Consider the following 25793-nt stretch of genomic DNA (forward strand, 5'->3'; position numbering starts at 1 on the left):
GCTTCCTATTCTTGCAACTATAAATCCAAATTCAAAGAAGAGAGCCTCTTTTCTAGAAAGTTCCATAAAATTACTGACATTCAAACCCTAGTTGGACTAGCTTAGGACAGGTGGAGCCCAGCCTCCCTCCCTAGCCCACTAGCAATACAAACACACCATTCATACGCCCTCATACATGATGTTGGTCAGGGAAATTGCAGTATTTTTGGTGGCTCTGATCTGGGTCACCTGTTGTGTTTTTTGGATAGACTTGCCCTACCATATGAACTGGGTTCTGAGGAGAGATCTTCAAGGGAAAATCGGGGATGGTTTTCAGAAGAATGGAAAGTGGATGCCAAAGATATTACTTGACTGGGTATTATCGTATTTCTAGTTGCTCAGTCATTATGAGGTCTTGCTTCTCCCCTCCTCTTTTCTCCTTCCATTTTTATATTACTTACCATACAGATGATAATTCTTTCATATATCTTGAATTCATTCATGCCTCTTCCTATGCATTTCTGCTACCTCAAATGAGTCCTCATTGTTTTGTTTTGTGCCAGACTGACCCATTTGTTAGTCTAGAATTATGATGCGGGCTTTCTGACCTCCATGCTTTTGCTCTCACTGACGATTGTGCCCGGGAAGTACTTCTCTTAGCTCTCTGCACTTTTACCAGGGGAGACCCATCTGTCCTTAAATAATAAGGAATTACTTCTGAGCACCTTCTATACACCACCTTTCCCAGTTGCCCTCAGAGACTGTTAGGTGCCTCGCCCTAGAGTTAGAATTGACTATGTATTAGTGTGTTTCCCTGTTCTAAGCTTCCTTGAGAAAGTCTACTGTATCTCTAGTATCTAGCATAGCGCTTGGCACATAGTAGGCACTCAATAAATAATTACTGAATGCGTAAATAAAGCACAAATAATTAGAAGGTAATATTTGGTATTTAAAAGCATCTTTACTACTGAGCCAAGTACATCAGAAAAGGATCAAATAAAAGCCAGGGTACTGCTATGCTAATCCATTCTCATAAGCCAAAGACTCTTGAAAAATACATTCACTAGGGAATGGTGGAAGCAGAAAAATAATGCATTAATATAGATTGGAGATCATTCATTTGACCTGCCATTTAAGATGTGACCACTGAAGAATGGGTACACCTCCTTGACCATTTTTCATTCTCCTTGTTTACTTCCTTTTACGATGTGTGTGCTCATGTGTGGTTTTAGTTATGGGAAGGGGGTTACTAAATGTCTGGAAAAAAAATGGGGCTCAAGAGAAGTGACCTTTATCAGGGATCATTTTAAAAGCTCCAGAAAATTCCCCCATCAAAGGTTCACAATTATGCTTTCCTTAATACTACTAGTAAAGATAAAACATTTATAGAGAGAGCTGCAATCAATATAAACCAGCGTTCCCATGGATAGCCTGTTTGCAGCCATTTTGTACACAAACGGCAGTATTGTTCTCGGGTTGGTCGTCAGTTCATGAGAATTCCAACAGAATGTCCAAACAAATTCCTCCACAGTGACGTGACAGAGCGTCATTTCTTCAGAGGCGCCAGCCCAGTGCAGAAATGCCCCCTTCAAGTGTGTGCATTCACCACCGATGGAACTCTGCGCTCACTTCCTGCATTCGCTCTCTTACAATTATGGAACAAACACAGTTCATGAACTTTCTGCCATGTTTTGATCAAATGTTAAACCCTTTCCTCAACTAGTGGAATATTAAGGAACACGCCATTGGTTGAAACAGGACATTTAATAGAAGCACAGAAGATACTTCATTTGAAAAGAAATAGTCATAGGCATTCAACTTACTGGTTAGCACACAATTTTCCTCATATAGAATGGGGCCTATGCACTAGGCTAGTAGGAAGCCAGATAAGCAAATGTGCCGGGATTATATGCATTTCCTACTTCTACTGTACGTTCTTTAGAGTATTCCTGATGAGGCGAGATGGTTGAGATGCCATTGGCATTATGACCTGGCCTCCACCATGCGTTGGCTCAGAGAATAGCAACGAAGAAGTAGAGCTAGAGAAAGCAGCAAGCACAGCTGTAGCTGAAACTCACATGACAAGTATTGAGATGGATGCAAAGAGGGGTGACTAAATTATTAATCTTTTCCATAATCCTTGTCTTCCCACACAATGACCACATTCATTGGCGTCACTTTGAATACAGAAGTGCGCTGTGGGCTTTCCCTGAGGATCAAAAGGCTCCTTCATATCTTTTCGCTTTTCCTTGTGGTTGAATATTCCAGTCTTTCTGGGAACTTAACTCTGTAAATCACTCCTTATCATATGCTAGGATGGCAGGACAAGGGTGTCCTTTATGGGCTGCTGATCTTCTTAGTTAACCCAATTGTGTTGGTCCCTTTCTCAATTACATGTGCCTCTCCATAGTACATCCTAGTGTAGAAAGTACCAGAATTTGATTCAGCTCAAAAAACAATTTGCCACAAAATTTAAGCTAAATGAAAATATGCTGTTTAAAATTGACTCACAAAAAGTAATTTTATGTACTCCTTTTAAGAGCACACTGCTGTATAAATTGAAGTATGGTAATGGCTGGCATTGGTAGAGGTTTTACTGTGCACCAACCAGTCTGCTAAGAGATTTCCTCCCATAAGTTACTGAATCTTTATGAATATCCTTTTAAAAGGCCTAGTTAAGTTATTGAATTAAAATAAAAATATTTTAAAACTAGCTTATTACATACTGAAAAAGAAAAGATAAAACACAAATGTTAAACATAATTTTATGAATCTGTGTTGCTATGTTTCATGGAAAAAATTTTTACCACAATTTCCAGGTTGGAATTGCTCCATCAAAATTTAATGTAAACCTAATCAATTTTCAAAAGAATTGGATAAAATAGAAAAAGCATTAAGATGGACAAATTATATCTGCCTAAAATGTGTTATTTTCTGCTTGAGGTATGTGTGGAAATGTTACAAATGAAAGAATTATGTCTTCTTTTAATTTCTTGTAATTATATCTTCTTTAAATATTCTTCTTATATTTAAAATTTTGTCTTTAGAAATAGGTCTCAATGGAACAGAATGCTCTGTCCCTGGTCACGCAGTTTGTATGGACTTAGATCCTCCACAATGAGCTCTCCAAACCCAAGTGACAACTTCACCTTTAACCCCAGGAGGCCAAAGAATGGATGGATTCAATCATAAATTTTTTAAATTTAATATTTAAATTGAAAATTTCCACAATATTTTTTTTTGGCATGTGATGAGAATTTTAAAAATCATTTAAAATTATTTAAAGCTTGGCTACCATTCTAATAATAATAATAAAAGCATAAGCTACTAGCTCTGATTTTTGTTTAAATAGGGGTTTAAAAACCCAGGACAATAAATATATTATATATATGTATATGTGTCAGCTCCAAAATATTGGGAAATAATTGATATCTAGGATACTTCTTAGAATGAATTTTTTTAAAAAATGTGTTTTTATCTATTTCAGAAAGAGAAAGAGAGAGAAAGAGAGAGAGAAACATCAATGATGAGAAAGAATCATTTTAGGCTGCCTCCTGCATGACCCTCCTGGTTCAACCACTGAGCCACACCGGCTGGGTGGTCATGTGAATTCTTCGCTTAATGTCTGTGCAGTGGCTCATATTTTCTCTTCCAGAGAACATTTTCACAGTATCTGGTAAATGTTGCTCAACAACCCATGTGATCATGTACCTGTTTTCTTAATAAAAAAAAACAAAACACAAAACCCACAGTGGGTGCTGCCAGTGAACAAGGCAAAGCTGTGGAGGACCTGCTAAAGGTATGCAGTCCTCTCTCACACCCCTCCACCCCCTCCTCGTCCTTGCCCAAGATCTTCCAGACCCTTTTAATTAGGCAATTTTCAAATATGGGGAAGTCAATATGGTTAGTATAGAAGATGTGATTTTGTACTAATAGAGAGAAATGTTAAGAAATAAGGCAGTGGGCCTGTGGGAGAGAGACAGGGGGGCTTTATTGTATGGGCTCACAGCTAGCACGGGGAGAATGGAAAATCAGCACTGCCAGTACACTTCCCATCTTTCTGCAGGATTCTGCTTCATGTCATTCCCAAGTCTGCCAAAACAACTGTCAGCGCTCACCTGCAGAGGCCTTGTGCATGACAAAGTCAAGACAAGGCTGCTCTTTTTAGCCAACACACAACCCTAGCTCCCGCGGGGTGACTCAAGGCAGTAGGTGTCCCTGTGTCAAGATTCCTAACCTGTTCACTCTTGATCCCTGTAGCTGATTACATGGCTATTCGAGGTGAATTATGAGTCAGCAAATTGTAAATATAATGAAGGGGGGAAAAAAGAAAATCTAGTAGGAACCATCAGTGACAAAAAGCAGTAGTTAATAAGTTTTTTTTAGATGCGTCACTCTCCTGCACTGTTATTGCTAGTTTTTTTGTTTTTGGAGATTAAAGTGTTTTCAGTGGCTTGGTTACGGGCAGCGTGGTTCAGTGAAGATTTCTAGGACTTGCCTAAAGGAATTTTCTAGGTTGCATACTTTTAAGTCAAAGGACAGCACCTTCTGTTTGAATTTTCAGTGCCTACCATAGATGCTGGGGCATGGTAAGAGCTCTAATTTTTGTTTAACACATTAATTAAAGGAAAAAGCCATAATATGGAAGTAGGAAGTAATCACATTCATGTATATCAAAGCTAGCCCTTTAAACAATATATTCTTTAATAAATAATTCTAACAGAGGTTAAAAATATGAAAAACTCTGACAAGAAGACGGGTGTCAGCCACAGTAATTCTTTTTTTTGTCATAAGGAGGGTATTAAGGTTTTAAAAAAATAAAATACTATAAAAAGTTTTTTCAAGGTGAACCACTTTGAAAATTAAAGGTTTGTAGAAATGAAGATAGCAACTACATGTCAAAACTGCTTAACTATACGCAGCCATAGATTCCAACAGAAATAGAACAAAGACAAATATTCTCTAGAGGTACTTTGCCTTATCTATTTATCATAAGCATTGACTGTGCAGTAAACATAGGTCAGGAACATTACAAGTCCCGAAACATCCTCTGGGAATTAACTTCTTAAAGTTTCTTAAAAGTCATTTAAAGCTCTCTATTTTTTTGAACATTGGAGGCACAAATCTTAAATAGGTGACTTCTAATGATAAAAAGTGAATTTGTATAAACCTAAACCTAAATTGCTTCAAATTGTGGATTTTGGGTGTGAAGTGATATACAATTTGACCAGAAGATGGCAGCATTCTGATAGAAAACAAAAAACAAAACAAGAACTCAAACACATAAACAAAAAGCAAGCTAATAAAATTACCATGTTTTGTATTTTTTAAAGTTTTGATGGGACTATTCAAATCAGTCTCAGTTTGTTTTTAGACATTATCTTTTTCAAGGTGTGAGATGTCCTATCCTCCTGCCTTTAAATAACTTAGTAATTATAAGGACCTAACTGTACTATTGTTTTTTATTAAAACAAAACAAAATAAAACATGTAAATAAAGAAACAAAAACCTTTGAAAGATTCAACAATTATCTCTAAATGCCATAGAATTTTAAGGCAGTGGTGTATTTGAAAATAACATATAATAAAATTTATGACCCAGAAAGACATTAAATGTGTCAGAAATTTTCTCTAAAATATCTTTTAGGGGAGGAGAAATTGTCCTTGTGTACTATAAAATGCATTGCATGAAAGTACAATGAAAAAACATAATAATATTCTTCCTTGGAGAATATAAACATTATATATAAAGAAATAAATTCAATCTGTTTATAAATCAATTTTGTCTGTTTACAAACCTTTAAAACATCTGTGCTCTTATCAGAAATCTGGGAATCAACCTAATTTTAAGTTCAGACATTTGCTGACATGTTTTTCTTTGTTTATTGGAAGTCCAACACTATTGGAAGTCCTTAATTCCAGAAAAACAGAACCTCCTTTATGTGCCTTCGTAACAACTTTAATTGAATTGGAAAAACGCACGGGGGAGAATATAGCTCATGTCCTTGTAATGTGTCTTCCAATTTATAGAGCAAATGGAATTATGGAGAATCCACTGGAATACTATTCTTTAAACCAATTTGTGAATAATGTGGCTTATTCTGTGCTGAAGGATGGCATTGAATGACCTAGGCCAGCAGAGCTGAAATCTGGGCTAAATTGAGTTGTTCTGGTCAAGTCTGCTTTCCCTCTCACTTATTTGTTTCTGTTGTCCCTTGCGTTCAGGACTCGGCGAGGATGAAGCTTTAGGAATGACTATTAGCCTCGGCAGAGGGGAGGTCTGGGGCAGCTTCACCAGGATGTTCTTGGAAATGAAGTAGACATCTATCAGAGGTTGCCTGGACACACAACAGAATTCTAAAACCTTTTCCTTGCTCATATAATTTTTTTAGTCTAGGGTTTCAACAAAGTTTATGCTATGGATTAAACAAAGAAGACCTTATTCATATAGCCAGTATATAAAAGAGATAAAAGAAAATAAATTGGCTGGGGCAGGTGGAGGAAAGCAGTTCTGGGTGGGGGAGGTATTCCAGAGTGCGCAGTCTGAATAACACTGATTGATTCTGTTACTAGAGGCCCGGTGTACAAAAATTCATGCACGAGGAGGCCTTCCTTCCCCCAGCTGCCAGCACTGGCTTCCCTCGGCACCCGGGACCTGGCTGGCTTTGCTCTGGCCCTGGCTTCCTCTGGAAGGACATCTGGAATGATGCTCTGATGGATGTCTGGTCTAATTAGCATATTACTCTTTTATTATTATAGATTATTATAGATTATCACCTGTTTGTTTGATTCTCTGCATTTCACATTGTGACTAATTTGGTAAATGCTCATTCAGTAGTTACTATGGTATGAATGCAAGGATAGGCCTTCCAAATGAAGGAACTGGCCAGCCGGCATGGCTCAGTGGTTGAACGTCCACCTATGAACCAGGAGGTCACAGTTCGATTTCTGGTCATGCCATAGGTCCTGGGTTTGGTCTTGATCTCCAGTATGGGGCATGCAGGAGGCAGCTGATTGATGATTTTCTCTCATCCTTGATGTTCCTATCTCTCTCTCTCCCTCTCCCTTCCTCTGTGAAATCAATAAAATTATATTTAAAAAGAAAACAACAAAATAAAATGGATAAAGCAATCTATGGTAAATTAATAAAATTATATTTAAAAAAAACACAACAAAATAAAATGGATAAAGCAATCTATGGTAAAGAACTTGGAGGTATTTTTGTGAACATTAGTTGATTTTTTGGGGGAGGAGTTTGCTAATCCAGAGTCATCTGGATTACAAATTGTTAAAGTGGAAAGAATCACCAAAAAGTGACAGTGGCAACAATAATCTAAAGAACATGAACTATTGGTTAAAAAAAACCCCAGCACAGAAAGTGGTCATTAAATACTTATAATAGTCAAGATTATTGATATTTTTCAAGTGATGGTGTCTTAGGACACCATAAAGATAAAGATAAAACAATTCCCATACTTTCATATTCTCATGATCCCACTATTTTAGATGTGTGATATTCAGAATACTCAAATACTTGGTTATTTTTTTCATTTATAAATCTGATATGTGGTCAACAGCTCAAAACTACGGTCAAGAAGGTCTTCTATGTAAACTCTATGTAAACTATCACCTGCAATTCCTGGTTAAATATTTCAACTGACTTCAACTGTCTCTAAGAAGTGAGTATAGAGACCATCAAATACCAGGGAGAGAATTAATTATCAAGGAATCAAAGCAGAGAAGTAGATAAAAGTGGAAAAGTTTTGAATATATAATTTGAATTTTGGGACAACTAGGTCTGAAATAAAGAAAATGAGGACTCTGTAAAAATGGCTTACCGGTTGGTTACTCTTACTGCTCAGTGTTATGAATTATATTCTTGGTTGCTGTGATGTGGCATGCTGTTGGCTTGCCATCTTACATTTCCCAGTAATAACTGGAAGTTGTTATTTCTCTTGGATGAAGTATGAGCTAAATTTGAGAAGTAACATCAGCACATAGAAAAATGGAAATTTTCTCATTGTAATGATGATAACATACAAAAGTACTGAATATATGATCAAATCCTAGGTTGCAGAAATAATTTAAAAAATCATTTCTTGTCCTAATAGAATCTCATCAATGTTAACTCTCTCATCATTCACATGTGTTCTATTTTCCTCATCTTTCTTTTGGTTTCAGGAATTCTGCTGCAGACATCTAATTAACAAGTTTATTTTAAACTAAACACAAACAAGGTAGAAAGACAATTTTGCCAACTCCAAACAATTACTTAAATACCATGTGCTCATATTTTAGTATTATTACAGATCAGTATATCTGGGTACAAATTACACTTTTCTTGGCAAAGGGAAACTCTTAGATTGCATGTGAAGAGGCCATTGTGGAGATTGGAAAACCTGTTCCCTAACACTACTGTCATGAATTAATGTGTAACTGGATTGGAAACAGATGCAGGATCTTCTAACACAAAAAACAACAGAATTTTGAATTTCTTTTGAATATAAAAGCAAATGACTATGAAAAATTTTTCTATTTTTCAAAGCCCAAGGTTAATGAATTACATATTCCTTTATTGCAAATCTAGAATATGTGAGTGAAATCTTCTATGCTTTAGAATCATAGACTTCTAAGAACTATCTCATAAGAATCACAGAATGATTTTTTTAAAGAAACATTTTTCTCTAGCTCTCTGGTGGATCAGTTTTTCTTTAAAACAAATCAATAAAATTTTCCCATTTTTCTTACTCATAAACCATGAGGGCCTTAGTGAAAAAAAAAAAGACAAATATTTATTTAAAAATCTACATACTTTAATATTATTGCTTATCTATATCAAAGTTGAATTGCCACATTCAGAAGCATTATAATCAAAGGCATTTTCTAAGATAATTACATTTTTGTTTACATGTATGGAAATTTGTATTTTATTTAATTTTTGATGTGCCATAATAAACTATTAAATATTCTAATATATTTTTATTGATTTCAGAGAGAAAGGGAGAGGGAAAGAGAGAACCATTAATGATGAGACTCATTGATCGGCTGCCTCCTATATACCCACTACTGGGGATTGAGCCCACAACACAGGTATGTGCCCTTGACCAGAATTGAACCTGGGACCCTTCAGTCTGCAGGCTGACACTCTATCTGCTGAGCCAAACTGGCTAGGGCAACTATTCAACAGTTTTAAAAAAAATTCTGCATCTCTGTATTTCCTTTACTATGTTATTTTCTTCAATTACCACATGTGACATTATGAAATACTATATAAATTAATAAATACATTATTAAATGTATATTGAACAATAATTATATGAATATATAAGAAATAAATCAACAAAGTAAGTGTCCATTGATAGACAACTTGATAAAGAAAATATGGTGGTACATATATGCAATGAACTATTTCTTGGACATATAAAAATAAAATCTTTCAATTTGTGACAACATGGATGGACCTAGAGGATTTTGTGCTAAGTGAAATAAGTTAGAGAGAAAAAGATAAACACTGTATGACTTCACTTATGTGTGAAATCTAAAAACCAGAATAAACAGAGACAGAAACAAATTCATAGATATAAAGAATAAACTGATGTTTGCCAGATGGAAGGGGAATTGGGGGTGTGGGGTGAAAAAAGTGAAGGGATGAAGAAGTACAAATTGGTAGTTACCGAATGCTCATGGGGATGTAAAATATAGCTTAGGAAATATAATCAATAACATTGTAATAACTATCTGTGGTGCCAGGCGGGTACTGGACTTATTGGGGGAACCACTTTGTAAGTTATATAATGTCTAACCAAGACATTGTACACCTGAAAGTAATATAATATTAAATACCAACTGAAATTGAAAAATTTTAAAAAAGAACTTCATAATTACTACTAATTTGGTTTTATTGAAAATTTATATAATTAAGAATTATTCCACACAGGATTTTGGAAAATGACATCAGAATATATCCATTTTTTGATGTTATTTTCCAAAAACCTATTTCTATATTATCTCTCTCTCTGTCTCTGCTACCATCTCTGTATCAATATCTATTTACATCTATATCTATATTATCTATTTATTTATATAATCTAATACATGTATATTTATATGTATATTTAATCTACTCACACACATATATGCATATAAACACATATAAAAAAGCCATGGTGGATGAATGATTTAGAAAATTATGTTAAAATAATATAACCTATGCCATGCTCAGTGCTAATCCAGAAGTCATCTGAATTACAAATTGTTAAAATGGAAAGAATAGAGAATCACCAAAAAGTGACAATGGTAACAATAATCCAAAGGATACAAACTATTGATTAAAAAACCCAGCATATAAATTGGTCATTACTCAGAATAGTCATAAATATTGATATTTTTCAAGTGCTGGTGTCCTAGGACAGCATGAAGATTAAAGAGAAAACAATTCCCATACTTTCATATCCTTCAACAAAATTGTTCTTATGTACCTGGAGAATGCAAACATTAGGGCTATTTGTTTCTGACATAATAATATCTCAAACCAGTTTATATTGGTTCTGAAGCCAGACTGTTGGCATGTAAACCAACGCCTGGCTGAAGCAGTGTCAGGTCGTCTGTGGCATTGGAGCCTTTTCTTTTTAACGTTTTCAGAAGTGGCCATGATCTTGCAGTCGGGGCGTACTCTTGAGGCTTTGTTTTGGTGACCCTCTAGCAGCCCCTGGGCAGGATTTACTTGGAAACACTCTTAAAGGAGCTGGCAGTCTCTGACTGTGTGCCATCTTGCCTGCCCTCACTCCTGCTTCTGCAGAATCTGATGTTTCCCTCTTTATCCCCCCATCGCTATTGGGGTGGTAATGACGAAAAGATTAGGAGTGGAATTCAAGCTACCATTGCCAGCTTGAGCTGGAATAAAGTATATCTATCTGTCTATTTATTTTTAATCTGGTGGCAATTATAATAATGAAGGTTAATACCTTCTGCTATTTTTGATGCCTTCAATTATTTTATAATTCCAATATTCAATAAATTCTGATATGAATGCCAATAGATTACAACATTGCTTTAGGTAGCTTAGGATACACTCAAAGTACTCTGTCTAGCTGTGGTTCCAACATGCCCAGATGGCTGGGGGGTCTCATCACTGTTATCAGAATTTTATCACAAGAAACTAAAGGAATTTCTGGGGAGAGGGGAATTTAGACTAAATTAAAAACATGTAATGCTCTTAATGATGCTCTCAGTCATTCTACACAGCAAAATGCTAGACTCTCCTTGTTCTTCCAATTACTTATTTTACAAATTAACATATGTTGTTTTCCTTATCTAGGATTTGGTTTATTTTTTTTAAAAAAAATACATGACTAATAGTGATTTTGTGAACATCTAAACTAACACAACAAGAACAAGAACAATAGAACCCCTGGGGTTTTAGTGCCCAGCTTTAAAATCTTTCATGTAACCACCTTATATTAATTCACCCTATATTAATTCACACAGGAACAACACAAGCAACTGAATACCAGGGCCAGAGAGATGTCAGTGAATCAAAGCTCTGTACGTAAAGTGATATGACTACTTCTGAGTTGTTTGCAGAAGCATCTCGTATGAAGGGCATTCTGAGACTGCCTCAAGGGAACGGCAAAGAACTTAGAAAAATTGATGAACTTTTTTGACATAAAGCACTAAATCTTTTTATTCAAATGCATTTTTTTTTTGGTATCGCATATCCTACCTTTTAACTTTGTAATTTTTGTGTGAAATATATCTCAGAGATACACTTTAACACTCAATATTCAGCATTATATACATAATGTACATAAGGGTGGCCAAAAGCAAGTTTCAAGTTGTGAAAACTCAAAACACAGAGTTTATTCTTGTATTATCATTTATTTATTAATTACTAGAGAGCCGGTGCACAAGATTTGTGCACTGGTGGTGGTGGTGGTGGTGGTGGGGGCTCAGCCCAGCCTGCACCCTTTTTCAGTATGGGACTCCTCGGAGGATGTCCACCTGCCAGCTTAGGCCTGATCCGGATCAGGCCTAATCTAGCAGCAGACATCCCTTTCGCAGTCCGGGGCTCTTGCAGTCTGGGGCACCTCGCTCCTTACAGCTCACCTGCAACGGAGGCAGGAGAGTCACCCACCACTGCCATTGGGCTCACCAGCCATATGAGCTGCCCTCTTGTTGTCAGTGTGATCCCACAGGGGGAGCACTGCTCAGCCAGAAGCCAGGTTCACTGCTCCTTAGCGCTGCTTTGGAGGTGGGAAAGGCTCCTGCCCCAGCCATGAACCCAGCTTCTGCCTGAGTGGCGCTCCCCCTGTGGGAGCGTACTGACCACTAGGGGGTAGCTCCTGTGTTGAGCATCTGCCCCTGGTGGTCAGTGCATGTCATAGCGACTGGTTGTTCCACTGTTTGGCTGATTTGCATATTAGGCTTTTATTATATAGGATTGTATTATTATTAAACCACTTTTACTCACCCTTGTGTATGTATGTATGCATATATACACATACGTATATATGGCATTTATGGAAAATCTGAAGATTAGTCATTGGTCCTGTTCTAATAATATAAAAGAAGAAACCTTATTGAAAAATAGGCACTTAGAAACCCAGAGAGCCTACACACAAAAAGGAAAGCCAAATATTTCTGGTAGTTAGTCACTGTTATAAATAGACCGCACAGCAGCAAATCAAATATAACATTAAATAACTCTGAAATGAAAGTAAGCATTCTGTACAAATGTGACATTTTGGAGCAGAAGGTTAGTTCATTTTAGGTGGATGTTAGAAGTAGATGTCCTTAGAATTTAATGATCCTTCTTAATATTAAAATTAACATTTTAGTTCATGACCAAAAGAACAGCATTGTAGAGTTTTCCCAAAGTATTCAGATTACAGTTAAACATTATTTATTCCCCGAGCTCAAAATCAAGGGGAAAAGTATTTGTTTAATCTCTCATAAAATAGGTAAGATTTTCCATTCTAATATTGAAACTCAGGAACAACTGAAAATATAAAATTGATCCACGGCCCCCAAGTTATTTTCAAACATTACTAAAAAGGGAGTGCTCAAAAGAATAACAGCACCAATAACAACAAAAAATAAAATGCACACACACGAATGAAAACAACCCTCCTCCTCCCAAAACAAAAGCCTTTCTTTATCAGCCATTTTCTTTAAGACACTTCCTAAAAGTCTGTTGCATTTGACAGTCAAGTGCTTTTTTTCTGGGTACTTTTCTTGGCTGGCTAGAGGATTTTACAAAATCTAAGCTCAAGAGTTGGGTGGAGTTGCATGTCTAGTTGTCTAGCTCTACCTGCGGTATTGATCTACACGTGGTGAGCAGTGTTTGGTTGTCTTGGAGTAAAAGAGTCTGTTTGGAGCAAAGTCAAATACGTAATGACTCTCACTGCTCACTGTCTAGTGAGTTGTGGTATCACTGTGTAGCTGTGATTGTGTGCCCAGGTAACAATTCTGGTGCACGGACTCCTGCACATAGAAAGGAAATTAATTAGAAGGTGGCCGGTGGGGTGGGACTGGGCAAGATGGGCTGGATACACCCTGGAGCCAACTTCCTGCAGTCTTTCCCCAGGGTCTGTGGAGTGAGCCGGATCCCTCCAGCAGGTGGGGTCCTTTGGCCTAGCCTGAAGGGCGTGGGCTGAAATTGGCTGAGTGTGAGAGGGCAAAGTTGCTGTCATGTAAGGTGTAGAACGCAAATGCAAGTGTGCAGTAAACCAGATTCGAGGCCAACAGTGCCCCAGCAACAACATAACCCATAGCTGAAGGTGGAATTGCAGAGACCCAAGAGGAATTGGGCTCCCTCCTCTCTGGTTTTGGGGTGCATCACCAGAGAACTGCTTTGCCTAGACACTGCAGTTCAGCAGCTCCTGCATTAAGCATCTTCCCCCTGGTGGTCAGTGTGCATCATAGCGACTGGTCAGACAGTAAGAGGGATACTTAGCATATTAGCCATTTATATATATAGATAGGCAGTCATTGCATTTCACTGTTTACATGCCTACTTCCCTTTGCTAGACTGAGAGCTGCTTAAAGACAGAGAGTATGTTTTATTCCCACTCTTTATCATCTTTCATAATGTATGGCATGTAGTAAGTGTTCAATGAATATTAAAAATGTTCTAGATATACTTGCAAATGATCATATCCACTATGTTTTAAATTCAGAGTACAGTATTCTCTTTTGAGTCTTATTTCAGACTTGTCTTTTATTTTAAAGACAGGCAAACAAGAAACGCAAACTTATTTCTCTGTGTTAAGCTAACATGGGCATTTAAAAAAATAATACAACACTATGATTTTCACTAAACTAGGAAAGGTTATTTTGGAGCTGCAGGGACGTTAGATATTTGAAGTAGTAATTACTTCCTCCTTAAATGTTACCTTTCAGAATCAAATACTGCTTTCCTGTTGCAGTTCAACTTTTTACTTAAAGGAAAATGTCTTTTATTCACAATTCAGGGTGCTATAATATTACTCGTGGTCATTCTCCTTTTCATTTGTTTTGGTATCACTGTAAAGTCAGTGAAGCATCATCATAATAACGACAGTAGCTTACACTTCTAGTGTTTATTCTGTGCCAAGCATTTCACTAAGCATGTTACATGAGCTATGTCCTTTAATAACCACATAAAATTTACGATGTGTGTGATTTTACATCTATCTATCTAAGCTTAGAAAAGCATTTTTCTTTTAAAAAATATATTTTATTGATTTTTTTTACAGAGAAAAAGAGAGAGGAATAGAGATGTTAGAAACATCGATGAGAGAGAATCATCGATCAGCTGCCTCTTGCACACCCCCTACTGGGGATGTGCCCGAAACCAAGGCACATGCCCCTGACTGGAATCAAACCTTTGACCTTTCAGTCCGCAAGCTCACGCTCTATCCACTAAGCCAAACCAGTTTTGGCTAGAAAGGCAATTTTTAACTGAGAAGCAGTATGGTCAAGAAAATAATGCAAAGATAGCCACCTTCATATTTTGCATTCTTGGTTCTTTAAAGTTCTGAGTATCCAGCAAGAAAATTTAATACCATATTTTGCATAATCTGGAACCAGAAAGCACTTGTGTTATCATTTATAAAACAATCAGCATATGCTGGGTTGTGCTATCAAGTCACTGCAACTAAGATTCCAAGAGTATCTCTTCTACATTGAGTAGATGGAATATGAACTCTTACCTAATGATCATCAACACTTCATGTTGAAAGTGACTACTATCATTTATAACTCACCGTGGTAGACTTGGGCTTGGTTCCAGAATTCGTCACTGGGGTGGCAGATGGCAGGTCAGTGGACTCGGTGTTAGAAGACAAATGTGTTGGTGTCTGATTTACTGAAATGGTATCTGCTCCACTCTCAGATCCCGACTCCAGGTCCTATTAAGAAAATGCATTCATATGAAGGACATGCACATGCTCTCTTCATGACTTTTTTCCTGCTACCAGCACCTTCCCACCTCTTCCTTCTAACACATACTCACAAACGAAAGAGAACACACATTGACACACAACTCACACTGAGTGTCACCCATAATCATGCCTTATTGTTATTTTTTATAATCCTGCATTATTTTGTAGCAACAATTGAACTCTTTCAAGTGTCTGATTTAAAAACAAAACAAAACAAAAACAAAACAAACAAAACAAAACAAAATAAAAATAAAACAAAACAAACAAAAACAAAACAAAACAAAAAAACACACCAAATATTGGAGAAAGAGGTAATAAACAACTTTGGTAATTTAACAGCTGATTGTGAAGGGGGCATACAAATGGCTAGCAGGTACACAAACAGATGCTCAACATCATTAATTATCAAGGAAATGCAAAATCAAAACCACAATGAGCTATCGCCTCACACATACTAAAGTGGCTATTATCAAAAAGGCAAGTGATAACAATTGTTAATGGGTCTTGGAGAAAAGGGAACCTTGTATACTGCAGGTGGGAATGCCAACTGGAATAGCCACTATGGAGGTTTCTAAAAAAATTAAAACTAGAACTTTAATATGATTCAGCAATTCTATTTCCAGAGAAAACAAAGTCACTGTTTAAATAGATATTTGCTTCCCTATGTTCATTGCAGCCTTATTCACAGTAGCTAAGAAATGGATACCTAAATTTCCAATGATAGATGAATGAATAAAGAAGATATGATATATGCACATATATGTATACTAGAGACCTGATGCACAAAATTTGTGCATGGGCAGGTCCCTAGGCCTGGCTGAAGATCAGGGCCAATCTGTGGGGCAATCGGGGCAGGGTGGGGGGTGGGGGGCGCTGGCACCTGCCTTGGCTGGCCTGGGGGCTGGGGGCCGTTCCTTCATTGAGCATCTGTCCCCTGGTGGTTGTTTTGCCATTGGGTCAATTTGCATATTAGGCTTTTATTATATAGGATATATGCACACATGAATATAATGGAATGTTAGATATATAAAAGTATGTACAATAAAATATTACTTAGCCATAGAAAAGAAAATCCTGCCTCTTCTGAGAACACGATGGAACTTGAGAGCTTCAGGCCATGAAATAAGTCAGACAGAAGCACAAATACTGTATGGTATCACTTAAATGTGAAATCTAAAAAAAAGCCAAACTCATAGGACATAGAATGGTGATTTCCAGGGACTGGGGAGGGTGGAAGGATAGGGAGATGTTGGTCAGTGGGTACATATTTCCACTTGTAAGACGTATAAGTTCTGGGGATCTAATATTCAGAATGGTGAATATAGTTAATAATACTGTATTATATACTTGAAAGTTGCTAAGAGAGTAGATTTTAAATGTTCTCAACACACACACACATTTATAATTATATGAGATATGGCTATGTTAACTAATTTTATTGTACTAATAATTTTGTAATATATGTATATCAATTTATCATATTGTTCACCTTAAGTGTACACAATAGTATAAGCTAGTTATATCTCAATAAAGCTGCAAAAAAATAAAAATGTGAGATGAGATGAAAGAAGTAAAAAAGACATATACAGCAATAATAAATACAAAAAGGAATCTACATTCTTTAAGTATGTGCGTAAAACACATAACCCTAACCAAATTTCTTATGCCATGAGTAATTTTAGATCAGTGATAATTTATTTTTGTTGTTTTGTTTTGTTTGGAAAAGACAACACTTTACTATAAGAAAAATATGACTAATTAAAATTTAAAATTGAGTTAACATTAAATGAATAGTCACAAATAGCAGGTAATTGATAAACTTCAAATGCCTTGTTATAAGTAGCAGATTATTTATAAGCCATTTACATTTGACCTTCATGTACATCAGAAATCTTTTGCATTAATTTTACCTTCTTGTTTATGAATTGATTAGATAAGTAACTTTGTCTTTCTAACAATACAATAATTGTGAAGTTACATAATAATTCTTTAAAAATCTACCATTTATGTGTTTTATCTTTTAAAGATAATACTTTATAACTATTTTTTACTTCAATTTCATCAACTCAATGTAGAAGCTAAGTTATCATTACTACTTGATAGATGATTAAGTCAAAGCTTAAGACAAGTAACTTGACCAAATTCACATTCTGTGTCAGCACTGGCATTAAAACTCACATCTGTTTGACCCCAACTTGTTAGGCTCTATCAAGAGAGCTCCTGTAAGTCTTTACCTCTACCCTTATTTTAATATATATTTTTCACCTTGAAGACTTGCCTAAAGATTCCAGCCTATATTATTCTTTAAATTTTTTATTATAAGTAGAACTCACTCCAGCATTTTCTCATAAGGAATCTCAGTCTGAGCTCACTGTTTCATTGCAAGTCTTGTCCTCCCTGCTAAACTGTAAGTTCACAAAGAAGTATGAGGGTGTGGCAGAGGGAGTTTCTCTGGATCTGGGACAGTGCTTCTTGTTGGACAATCAAGGTCATAATCATTCTGTTATAATCTCTTTATTCCATGGCACAATTATCAAAAGTAATGGAAAGTGCCTGTGGAAAATATTTTGGCGATCAGAGAATTTTAAAATTAGCTTTAAATACCAAGGAACAGAAATAAAAAACAAGGGATGTCCTAAAAAAAACAACATATTAGATCAAAAAGAAGTTTTGAGGGCTACAGGATAGATTTTATTCATTTTTAGCCAACATGTGGTATGAGTGAGCACATGGGAGAAGGAAAGGGAATTAACAAACACCCAGTTGTACTCTCTGCCAGACCAATACATCTTACATACGTCCTTTCATTGGCTCCGCCCAACAAGCCATTAGGTAGGAAACAATATCTCCATTTTTCACGTAAATGTGAAGGTAAAAAATTAAAGGATTTTCTTGTGTTCTCAGATATTTAGCTGTAGAGCTGGCCTTTGGACCCAGGCCTGCAAATCCCAATGTTCATAAAGTTTCTACTATATTATTTTGCCTTTTCAATGTATCTGTTGAGCTGAACACTTGGAAGTAGATCTTGATTTACAGAATGAGCCCTTATTAGGTAATAGTAGTGATATTCTATGACATAGTGTAGTGGTCGGTAAACCGTGGCTCGCGAGCCACAAGCGGTTCTTTGGCTCCTTAAGGGTGGCTCTTCCACAAAATACCATGGCCTGGGCGAGTCTATTTTGAAGAAGTGGAGTAAGAAGAAGTTTAAATTTAAAAAATTTGGCTCTCAAAAGAAATTTCAATCGTTGTACTGTTGATATTTGGCTCTGTTGACTAATGAGTTTACCGACCACTGCCTTAGCTGGTTTGGCTCAGATAACAATATGGAGTTGTATTTAACAGAAACATGGGCTGTGGGTTTTCTCCTAGATACTTGGGGATTGAAGAAAGTTTAATATAGAGGGAAAAGTAGAGAGATTAAAGAGATAGTGAGAAAGATGAACAATTCATACCAGACAATTTAAAAAGAGAAAATGTGTTCTATGCCTACATTAATAGCAAATAAGTACTAAGGACTAAGGACCTCCTGTTGAAAAACATGGTTATGTCTGGCTTTAAAAATGCTGACGAAAATGAGTATGATACTTCTATATGCCCTTCACATGTAAACAAGTTTAAACATCCCTTCTTATTGGTCTTCAGATTACTTTCACTGTATTTCCACCAGGGATGGAATAATTGATGTATGGGAGGACTGAGGAGATTTAGGAAAGACTTTACTGTAAAGAAAATATTTGAGATGAATCCTGAAGGATATGAAAAAATTACCTGAAAGGTTATAGGCAAAAATAAAAATGCCCTTTCTACTAGCTTTCTGGTGAAAGCATTTAATTTCATATTCACTTTTAATTTTTTTTGTTCAAGCTGTTAGATTTCCATTATAGTCAGCTAGAGCACAATATGGTGCAGTGGTCACATGCCATGGCTCTGGATTAAGACTGGCTGGGTTTGTATCTCGTCTCTGATACATATTATTACTACCTTCTCCATGCTTTTTACTCACTTGAAAAATGTTGTGAGGAATAATATGTTAATATATGTCAAAAACTTATAATGATATCCAGTGTATACTAAAATAATACTAAAGTTATTATTTTAATTTATTGACTTTGAAATATTATGTCCCACATTCAGAATTAGTCTTAACTACAAAATCAACTGTAGAGCTACTGTATACTAATGAAAAGATTTGATATAGAACAGTTCTATTTTGAAAGGTGCTGAAATTTATATATAGAATTGTCTGTCTCTTTGCTCTAAGGTAAATGCATAATTTCTTGATTTAATATGTTCTTTATTGCATAATGAAAATAACAGATTAATGGAAAAGGAATGCATGGCTTAATTATAAATAAATCTACCATCACATTTGCTAATTTTTAAGATATAAGCCATTTAATATGGAACTAATATTAAATATGCAAAGTATATAGTCAGTATAGAATCTGTGTCTTTCAAATTTTGAGTGTCAGATTCTCTCAGGAGTGTACATCTTATATACAATTAATACACAGAACAAAATTATCACCTCTATCCTACTTATTGTATTTCAACAAGTTAGTTTTAGAGTATTTTCAAATTGATCTAAATTCTTTCTTGTAGTATTCTGGATGAGTCTCTCCACCCATCCATCCATCCATCCATCCATCTATCCACCCATTCATCCATGCAGGAAATATTTATTAATCTTTTACATGCAATGTAAATTTGCAGGCACTGAAAATAAAATATTAAATAAGATAGATATAGCATTGCTAATTGTGTTTATAGCATATCACTGAATGCTGATAATTAGAGAAACAACCATATGAAGAGAATTTAATCACTTAGGAAGCATAATCTCTCAGAATGAACCTCTTTCTGTCTAACTAATAATAACCATTTCCTTTCGAACCTCACACTTCTTTTATGACTCTGCATGAAGCAGAAGTATTCGAGTGAGTTTTATGGAACATGTTTAGGATCACACGTGGGTAGATGCTGCCATCAAAGATGCTTCGTTTGTAAGAGGGACTGCATGAAGCAAAGTGACAACATGCTCATGGGAACAGAGGTGGGAAGTGGAAGGCTCACAGGAACGTGCCGCCGCAGGTTGGTGGGTGTGCTGGATGTAGAGGAGCTGGCGCTGAGAGCATTCTCAATGTCCTGGTCAAGCTGGTCCAGTTTCATAATGAGCAGCACCATGGAGTCCAGCCGCGCCCTGTCTCGGTCTTCTTTCCTTTCCTGAGGGACAGAACATGTTGTTATGAATCTAAAAGGCCGTTTCTTGGAAAGCATAAGAAGTGCCCTGTTCCTCAATGTCACAAAAAGGACACTGAATAATAGGCAGTCTTCTACTGAAGGGGAAAGAGAAGTTCTGTTCTGTACCATCAATAGGCTCTTCATTGGGAAGATACTAGCCAACTGCCAAGAAAGCATTTGAAATGCACATGAAATACATACCCTTTGGATCAAGGCACAAAGAAAAGGAAGTACAACATCAATGCGCACTGATACATATGTACGACCTTCCAATAAATTATTCTTAGGAAAAGTTATACTACTCCTGTCCAGGACAAATCAACTGTAACATACTAACAAATTATTTGTGGTTAGACATTTGAGGAGACACATAGGAGAATATTTTTTGGAAGAATATTTCTGAATATATAAAAAAATGGGAACCAAATCGGAAGAATACTTCTGAATATATAAAAAATGGGAACCAAATCAAATGAGGCAGGTTTTCAGTTTGTGCATAGAACAAGTTTTTTTGTTTTGTTTTTGCATGGAGCCATTTTCCTAGTGTTGCTTCAAGCTTTTATTGTCAATATTTCTTAGCAATCTACTTTCCTGCTCACAAACTTTAAAAAACAAAACAAACCCACAATCATATATATTTTTGTAAATTATGATGGTTACTCATTCTAAATCCTCTATAATATAGACATATATTAATGAAAATACTCTTGCTTATAGAAATAGCCAAAGCTTCTTATTTACTATATAGAGTTATTTGGGCATGACTGTTTACTATTCTTGGATGTTCAAATCAAGTCAATTAATATTAGAAATCTTCCAAATTTCTTATATTGTATAAGGTATCAGGGTTGGTTAGAGTATTAGAGGGGGGGTGGGAGAACAGGAAAAGCATAGTAAGATTCTATTGAGGGATGCAATGGACTCAGAGAGAACCTTGTTGAGGGAAATTATCATTTGTGACTCATGTTGCCATCTTCTTATCTGTCTGAGATATTTACCTAGGCGAAATCAGCTTTGAAAGGACCACCAGTGGCAACCTCAAAGGGAAATACATCACAACAGAAGCCTAAAGGGTGTGTATAAGGGAACAGGTTGGAGCCTTTGCTTAGTGATGGCATTACTAGTGGGATGGCTGAGTTGACTATCTGAATCAGATCTTTTAGTTTGTTTTTGACACTTTTCCTTTTAATCTTTCTACATTCCTAAGCCACCATTAGGAAGAACCACCGAAGAATAAAGGACTATTAATCTAATTCTATAGGAGTCTCTGTACCTGAAACAACTAGAGCAGATTGTTAATGTTATACAGAACTATCTTTAAGATGTCAAAAAATTGATTTCCTAGATTAAGTTGGTTAAAGGATCATTAATTAAGTTAATATATAGATAAGTTATTTGGGTAAGCTAAACTTGTGCTTTGTTAACAGATTCATGTCAAAGTGAAAGAGCTAGTACTTTTTCCACAAAGACATTAATTTTGAGAATTAAGAATATTCAGTTTAAATTTCTTCTTGATAATCCAGAAAATGGAAAACTCTGAATAGAAGACCCAAAGTTTCCTTAATTATTCCTCCAATGTGCTTGCTTGTATAATTCTTTTCCTTTTAAACCAAGTTGTTTGACAAGATATCATTCTTTGCACTCCTATAGTCACAGTTTTTGCATGATTGTCTTTTGCTTCCCAGGTGTAACATTTTCAAGCACAAAAGTTACATTTTTCTACCTGGCAGACATAGAGTCCAATTATATACTGCCCATGCAAGATGTTTTCAGGGATAAGAATAACGAAGTCAATAGGAGTCAGTGAAATAACACTTCCCAAAGCCTTAGAGATATATTGTGATATTTTTCCAGATACTAAATTAATGTTGGATAAAGCAGAATATCCTGTAGCAGTAGTCTCAGAAACAATTTGTATTTAATTAACTGGATGTTGAGATTGTGCCTTAAAAACACTTTCAAATCCACAGGCTGAACATCAAATTATTTGAAATGATTTGCCAAAAGAAATAAAAACAAACAGCTCTGGTCTACAGTATTACTTTCGAGAAATAGCCCATTGTTTTACCCCTTTCTTTCATGATGCCTCTCCTTAATCACCAGTCATTACATTCAGCCTGAAGTGTCAAGCACACAGGCCGGTATCACATGTTACATACACATCCATAAAACGTCACAAAATAGAGTTGACTACAAATCAGATGCTTTGGATAAATACTATTGTTCTTGTTTTTAAAGTCCAAGTATTAATAGTTTTCAAGTTTCTAACCTTTCATACGTCCATGGCTGAACTCCAGTATATAGCTTATGCCTGAAAATAGAGATGTATCCTTGCAGATTTTGGCTGCATTAACTTCTACAGTGCAGCTTTCATTGCATGCTGTCATTCTTGTCCATGAAGAGAAAGTAACTTCTTAAGAAGTGAAGCTGCCTACTAACAAACTTCTCAGTATATAAGTATCTTAACCCCCCTTAAATAAAGGCCAAAATGCCAAATTCTCTACTCTTCTGTCTTTCTTTCCTTCTCTCCTGCAGTAATAGCTGTTCTGGGCCAATCACTATTAAAGAGATACAATATTCACTAGTGAATAACAAGTATAAAATCACCGCTTTCTTGAATATTATAGTCAACCATGAGCAGATGACAATGAAAATTAACATATTCACAAACAAGACAAATATATGAAGAAAATAAAAAGGGTAACAAGATACATAGGAACTTGGGAGGTAGTGTCTCACTTTGTATAGGGTGGTCCAAAAAATCTTTCTGAGGATTTAGAGAAGAGACAGAGATGGAGGTGGAAATGGAAATGAAGAGAGAGAGAAGAAAGAGAGAGAGAGAGATTTAGGTATCATGTATATTTTCTTCAACTTCTGCAACCAGGTTCTCATTCCTTTCCAAAACTACATTTCAGAAGAACACCAATGACTACAAATCAACTGCAAAAATCTTTAAGACATCTAGTCCAGGTCTTTACATCTTTACTTAACAATTATCCAAGATATGTTTAGTGGCCATCTACTATGTGTTATGTATCATTCTCTAGGGAGCCACCTATTTCATATTTGCACAGTTATAATCTTTAGTTCTGTAACAAAGTCAAATTCTGCCTTCTCCTTACTCCCCAGGTCCTTCCCACAGAACTAGATAGCATAAGCAGTATCTGCTCCCTGAAATAGCCTTTCAACTATTTGAAGAACTATGTTATGCCCACTTTTACCTTTTCTAGGTGGATCACCTTCGGTTCTTTTCATTATTTCACATATAACATGCTTCCCAATGTTCACTAGTTTTGTCAACTGTTCTCTGAATATGATAAACGTTTGTCAATGACCCAAGTGATGGTTGGTGCCCAGAGTTAACATTGTACTGTATGTGTTCTCTGACCAAGGCAGAGGAGGTAAAAACCTCGCCCCGTGGTCTATACCCCTTTTAAGGCAGCCTAAGACGCAGGGCCTGTTTAGAACACGGGCAGGGTATTGTTATTGGGATAGACACAATTTGCTTTTTGAATGAAAAAAAGTATTTAGTGGACTGTGAACTGACCTTGAGCCCACGTTATGACCTATGCCTCCCTATATGTGCCTGCGTCCTGCTAAGGACAGAAACATTCTGTTGTCTTGAGAATGTAACCAGCTATTTTCAAGGTACAGATAATACATGAAGCTACTGTGGGGAAAAAAAAAAATCTCTTTCAGACATAAACCAGTGGCTACTTAGTCAAATTAGGAAAGAGATTTCAGTTCAATTTGATCTGTTGTTATCAAAACCTAATATGGCCAAGACACATTGCGCTGACGGAGAAATGTGAAAGATGCTCGTTATTTATTGCCAACATCTATTGAGTCCAGGGGCAGTGAAGCCACTTGGATCACCTGGCATTTTGGGGAGAGATATTCAGGGCTTTTTAGGGGTCACTCTCTCCAGGAAGCCTCTAAACAGGGGCCTAAACTACCCTTCTTTCCTTGCATCTGGGGAAGAGAATTCCAGCCATCCTCTTTCTTCAGATGCTCTTTTTTGAACAAAACAGAACGCAGCACAACTGGGGGGTGGTGAAGGGAAACAAATGACCAGGTCCTTTACAGACTGGGCAGATATGAAGACCAGTGAAGGGAAGAGCCTCCCCCAGCAGCGCACAGGCTCTGTTTTCCTAATCTAAGCATTTGGAAGAAAGACAAATAAAATAAAATAAAATAAATTCAGTAAAATACCCAGATGCTTCCAAAGAGTGGATATTTGGCTGAGCAAATAGAGCATTGCCTGAATGTTCTGCTTGTCAATGAGTTGTGGCATCAGAGACAGCCATAATAAATTACAGGCTAGGCTAGGAATAGAACTAAGACTTCCTGATTCTTAATCCAAGGTTCTGGCTCCTACGCTGTCTTTGATTCCATAGGCATCTCACTGGCTATTCTGGGCGGGTAATGCTCCCTGCTCCCCGTAAAAGAAAGGGACCTTTTAGCCAAAGACTTGGCTCGACTTCCTTCTGAATTATTTGATCTGTAGCCAGCTGGACTAGCATGAACTCTCATATTAGTATTATACATTTTATTTGACAATAAATTCCTCATTCTAGACTTTCCTTTCTTAAAATAATATCCCTCCTAAGGAACCAGAAGTTTATTTACTCTTTTTTTTTCTTCTTCACAAGAAGTAAAGGTTTTTCATTTGAATCGACAGTAAGCTAGAGTTAATGTAATTATCCTATGTCAGAATTTCTAGGCAAGCTAAACAAAGTCAGCCTTACTTTTTATTCCGGCGCATTTCAAGCTGCAACTTACATAGAATGGGAGGTGAGAAAACAAACCAGCAACTACTTCCTAGTTACCAGGTATAGTCTGTTCAACAACCAAAAAACCTTTGTATAATATCTTTAATTAATAACACGTGCCACTATCATTTTAATATTAGGTGGTGAAGGGTGACAAGTAATATTCTCATTTGAAGTTGCTGCAAGGAATCCTTTAACTGAAATGTAAATGGTGGCCGTATATTGGATGTTTATGTTCGCTCCCTGCTTACCTCCTCCCCTTTATAAGGCCTGGGAAGAAAACAGGTTTCTCCGTGGCTTGTTTTTTAAACTCAAACTAGACTTCAGATGGAGCATTTCTGAGCTGGGGCTTCTGTAAATTGCACAGAGTCTCCTGAAGA

General features: G+C 36.4%; 1 protein-coding gene across 5 annotated transcripts in view; it reads right to left on the minus strand.

The window, feature by feature from the left end:
- The window catches only part of DLC1 (DLC1 Rho GTPase activating protein), a 360572-nt gene that overhangs the window by 254815 nt on the left and 79964 nt on the right, over positions 1-25793 (minus strand). For 4 of the 5 annotated variants that reach the window (XM_045588917.1, XM_036459000.2, XM_036459001.2 and 1 more), the window contains exons 3-4: positions 20474-20623; positions 15224-15367 (exon numbers count right to left, since the gene is read on the minus strand). In XM_045588917.1, the coding sequence (XP_045444873.1) occupies positions 15224-15367; positions 20474-20623 (294 nt within the window). Of the gene's footprint in view, positions 1-15223; positions 15368-20473; positions 20624-25793 lie in introns of those variants that run through there. The other variant, XM_045588923.1, reaches the window with a different exon arrangement.

The sequence above is a fragment of the Pipistrellus kuhlii genome, unplaced genomic scaffold, assembly GCF_014108245.1.
Source record: "Pipistrellus kuhlii isolate mPipKuh1 unplaced genomic scaffold, mPipKuh1.p scaffold_m20_p_3, whole genome shotgun sequence".
NCBI lineage: Eukaryota > Metazoa > Chordata > Mammalia > Chiroptera > Vespertilionidae > Pipistrellus > Pipistrellus kuhlii.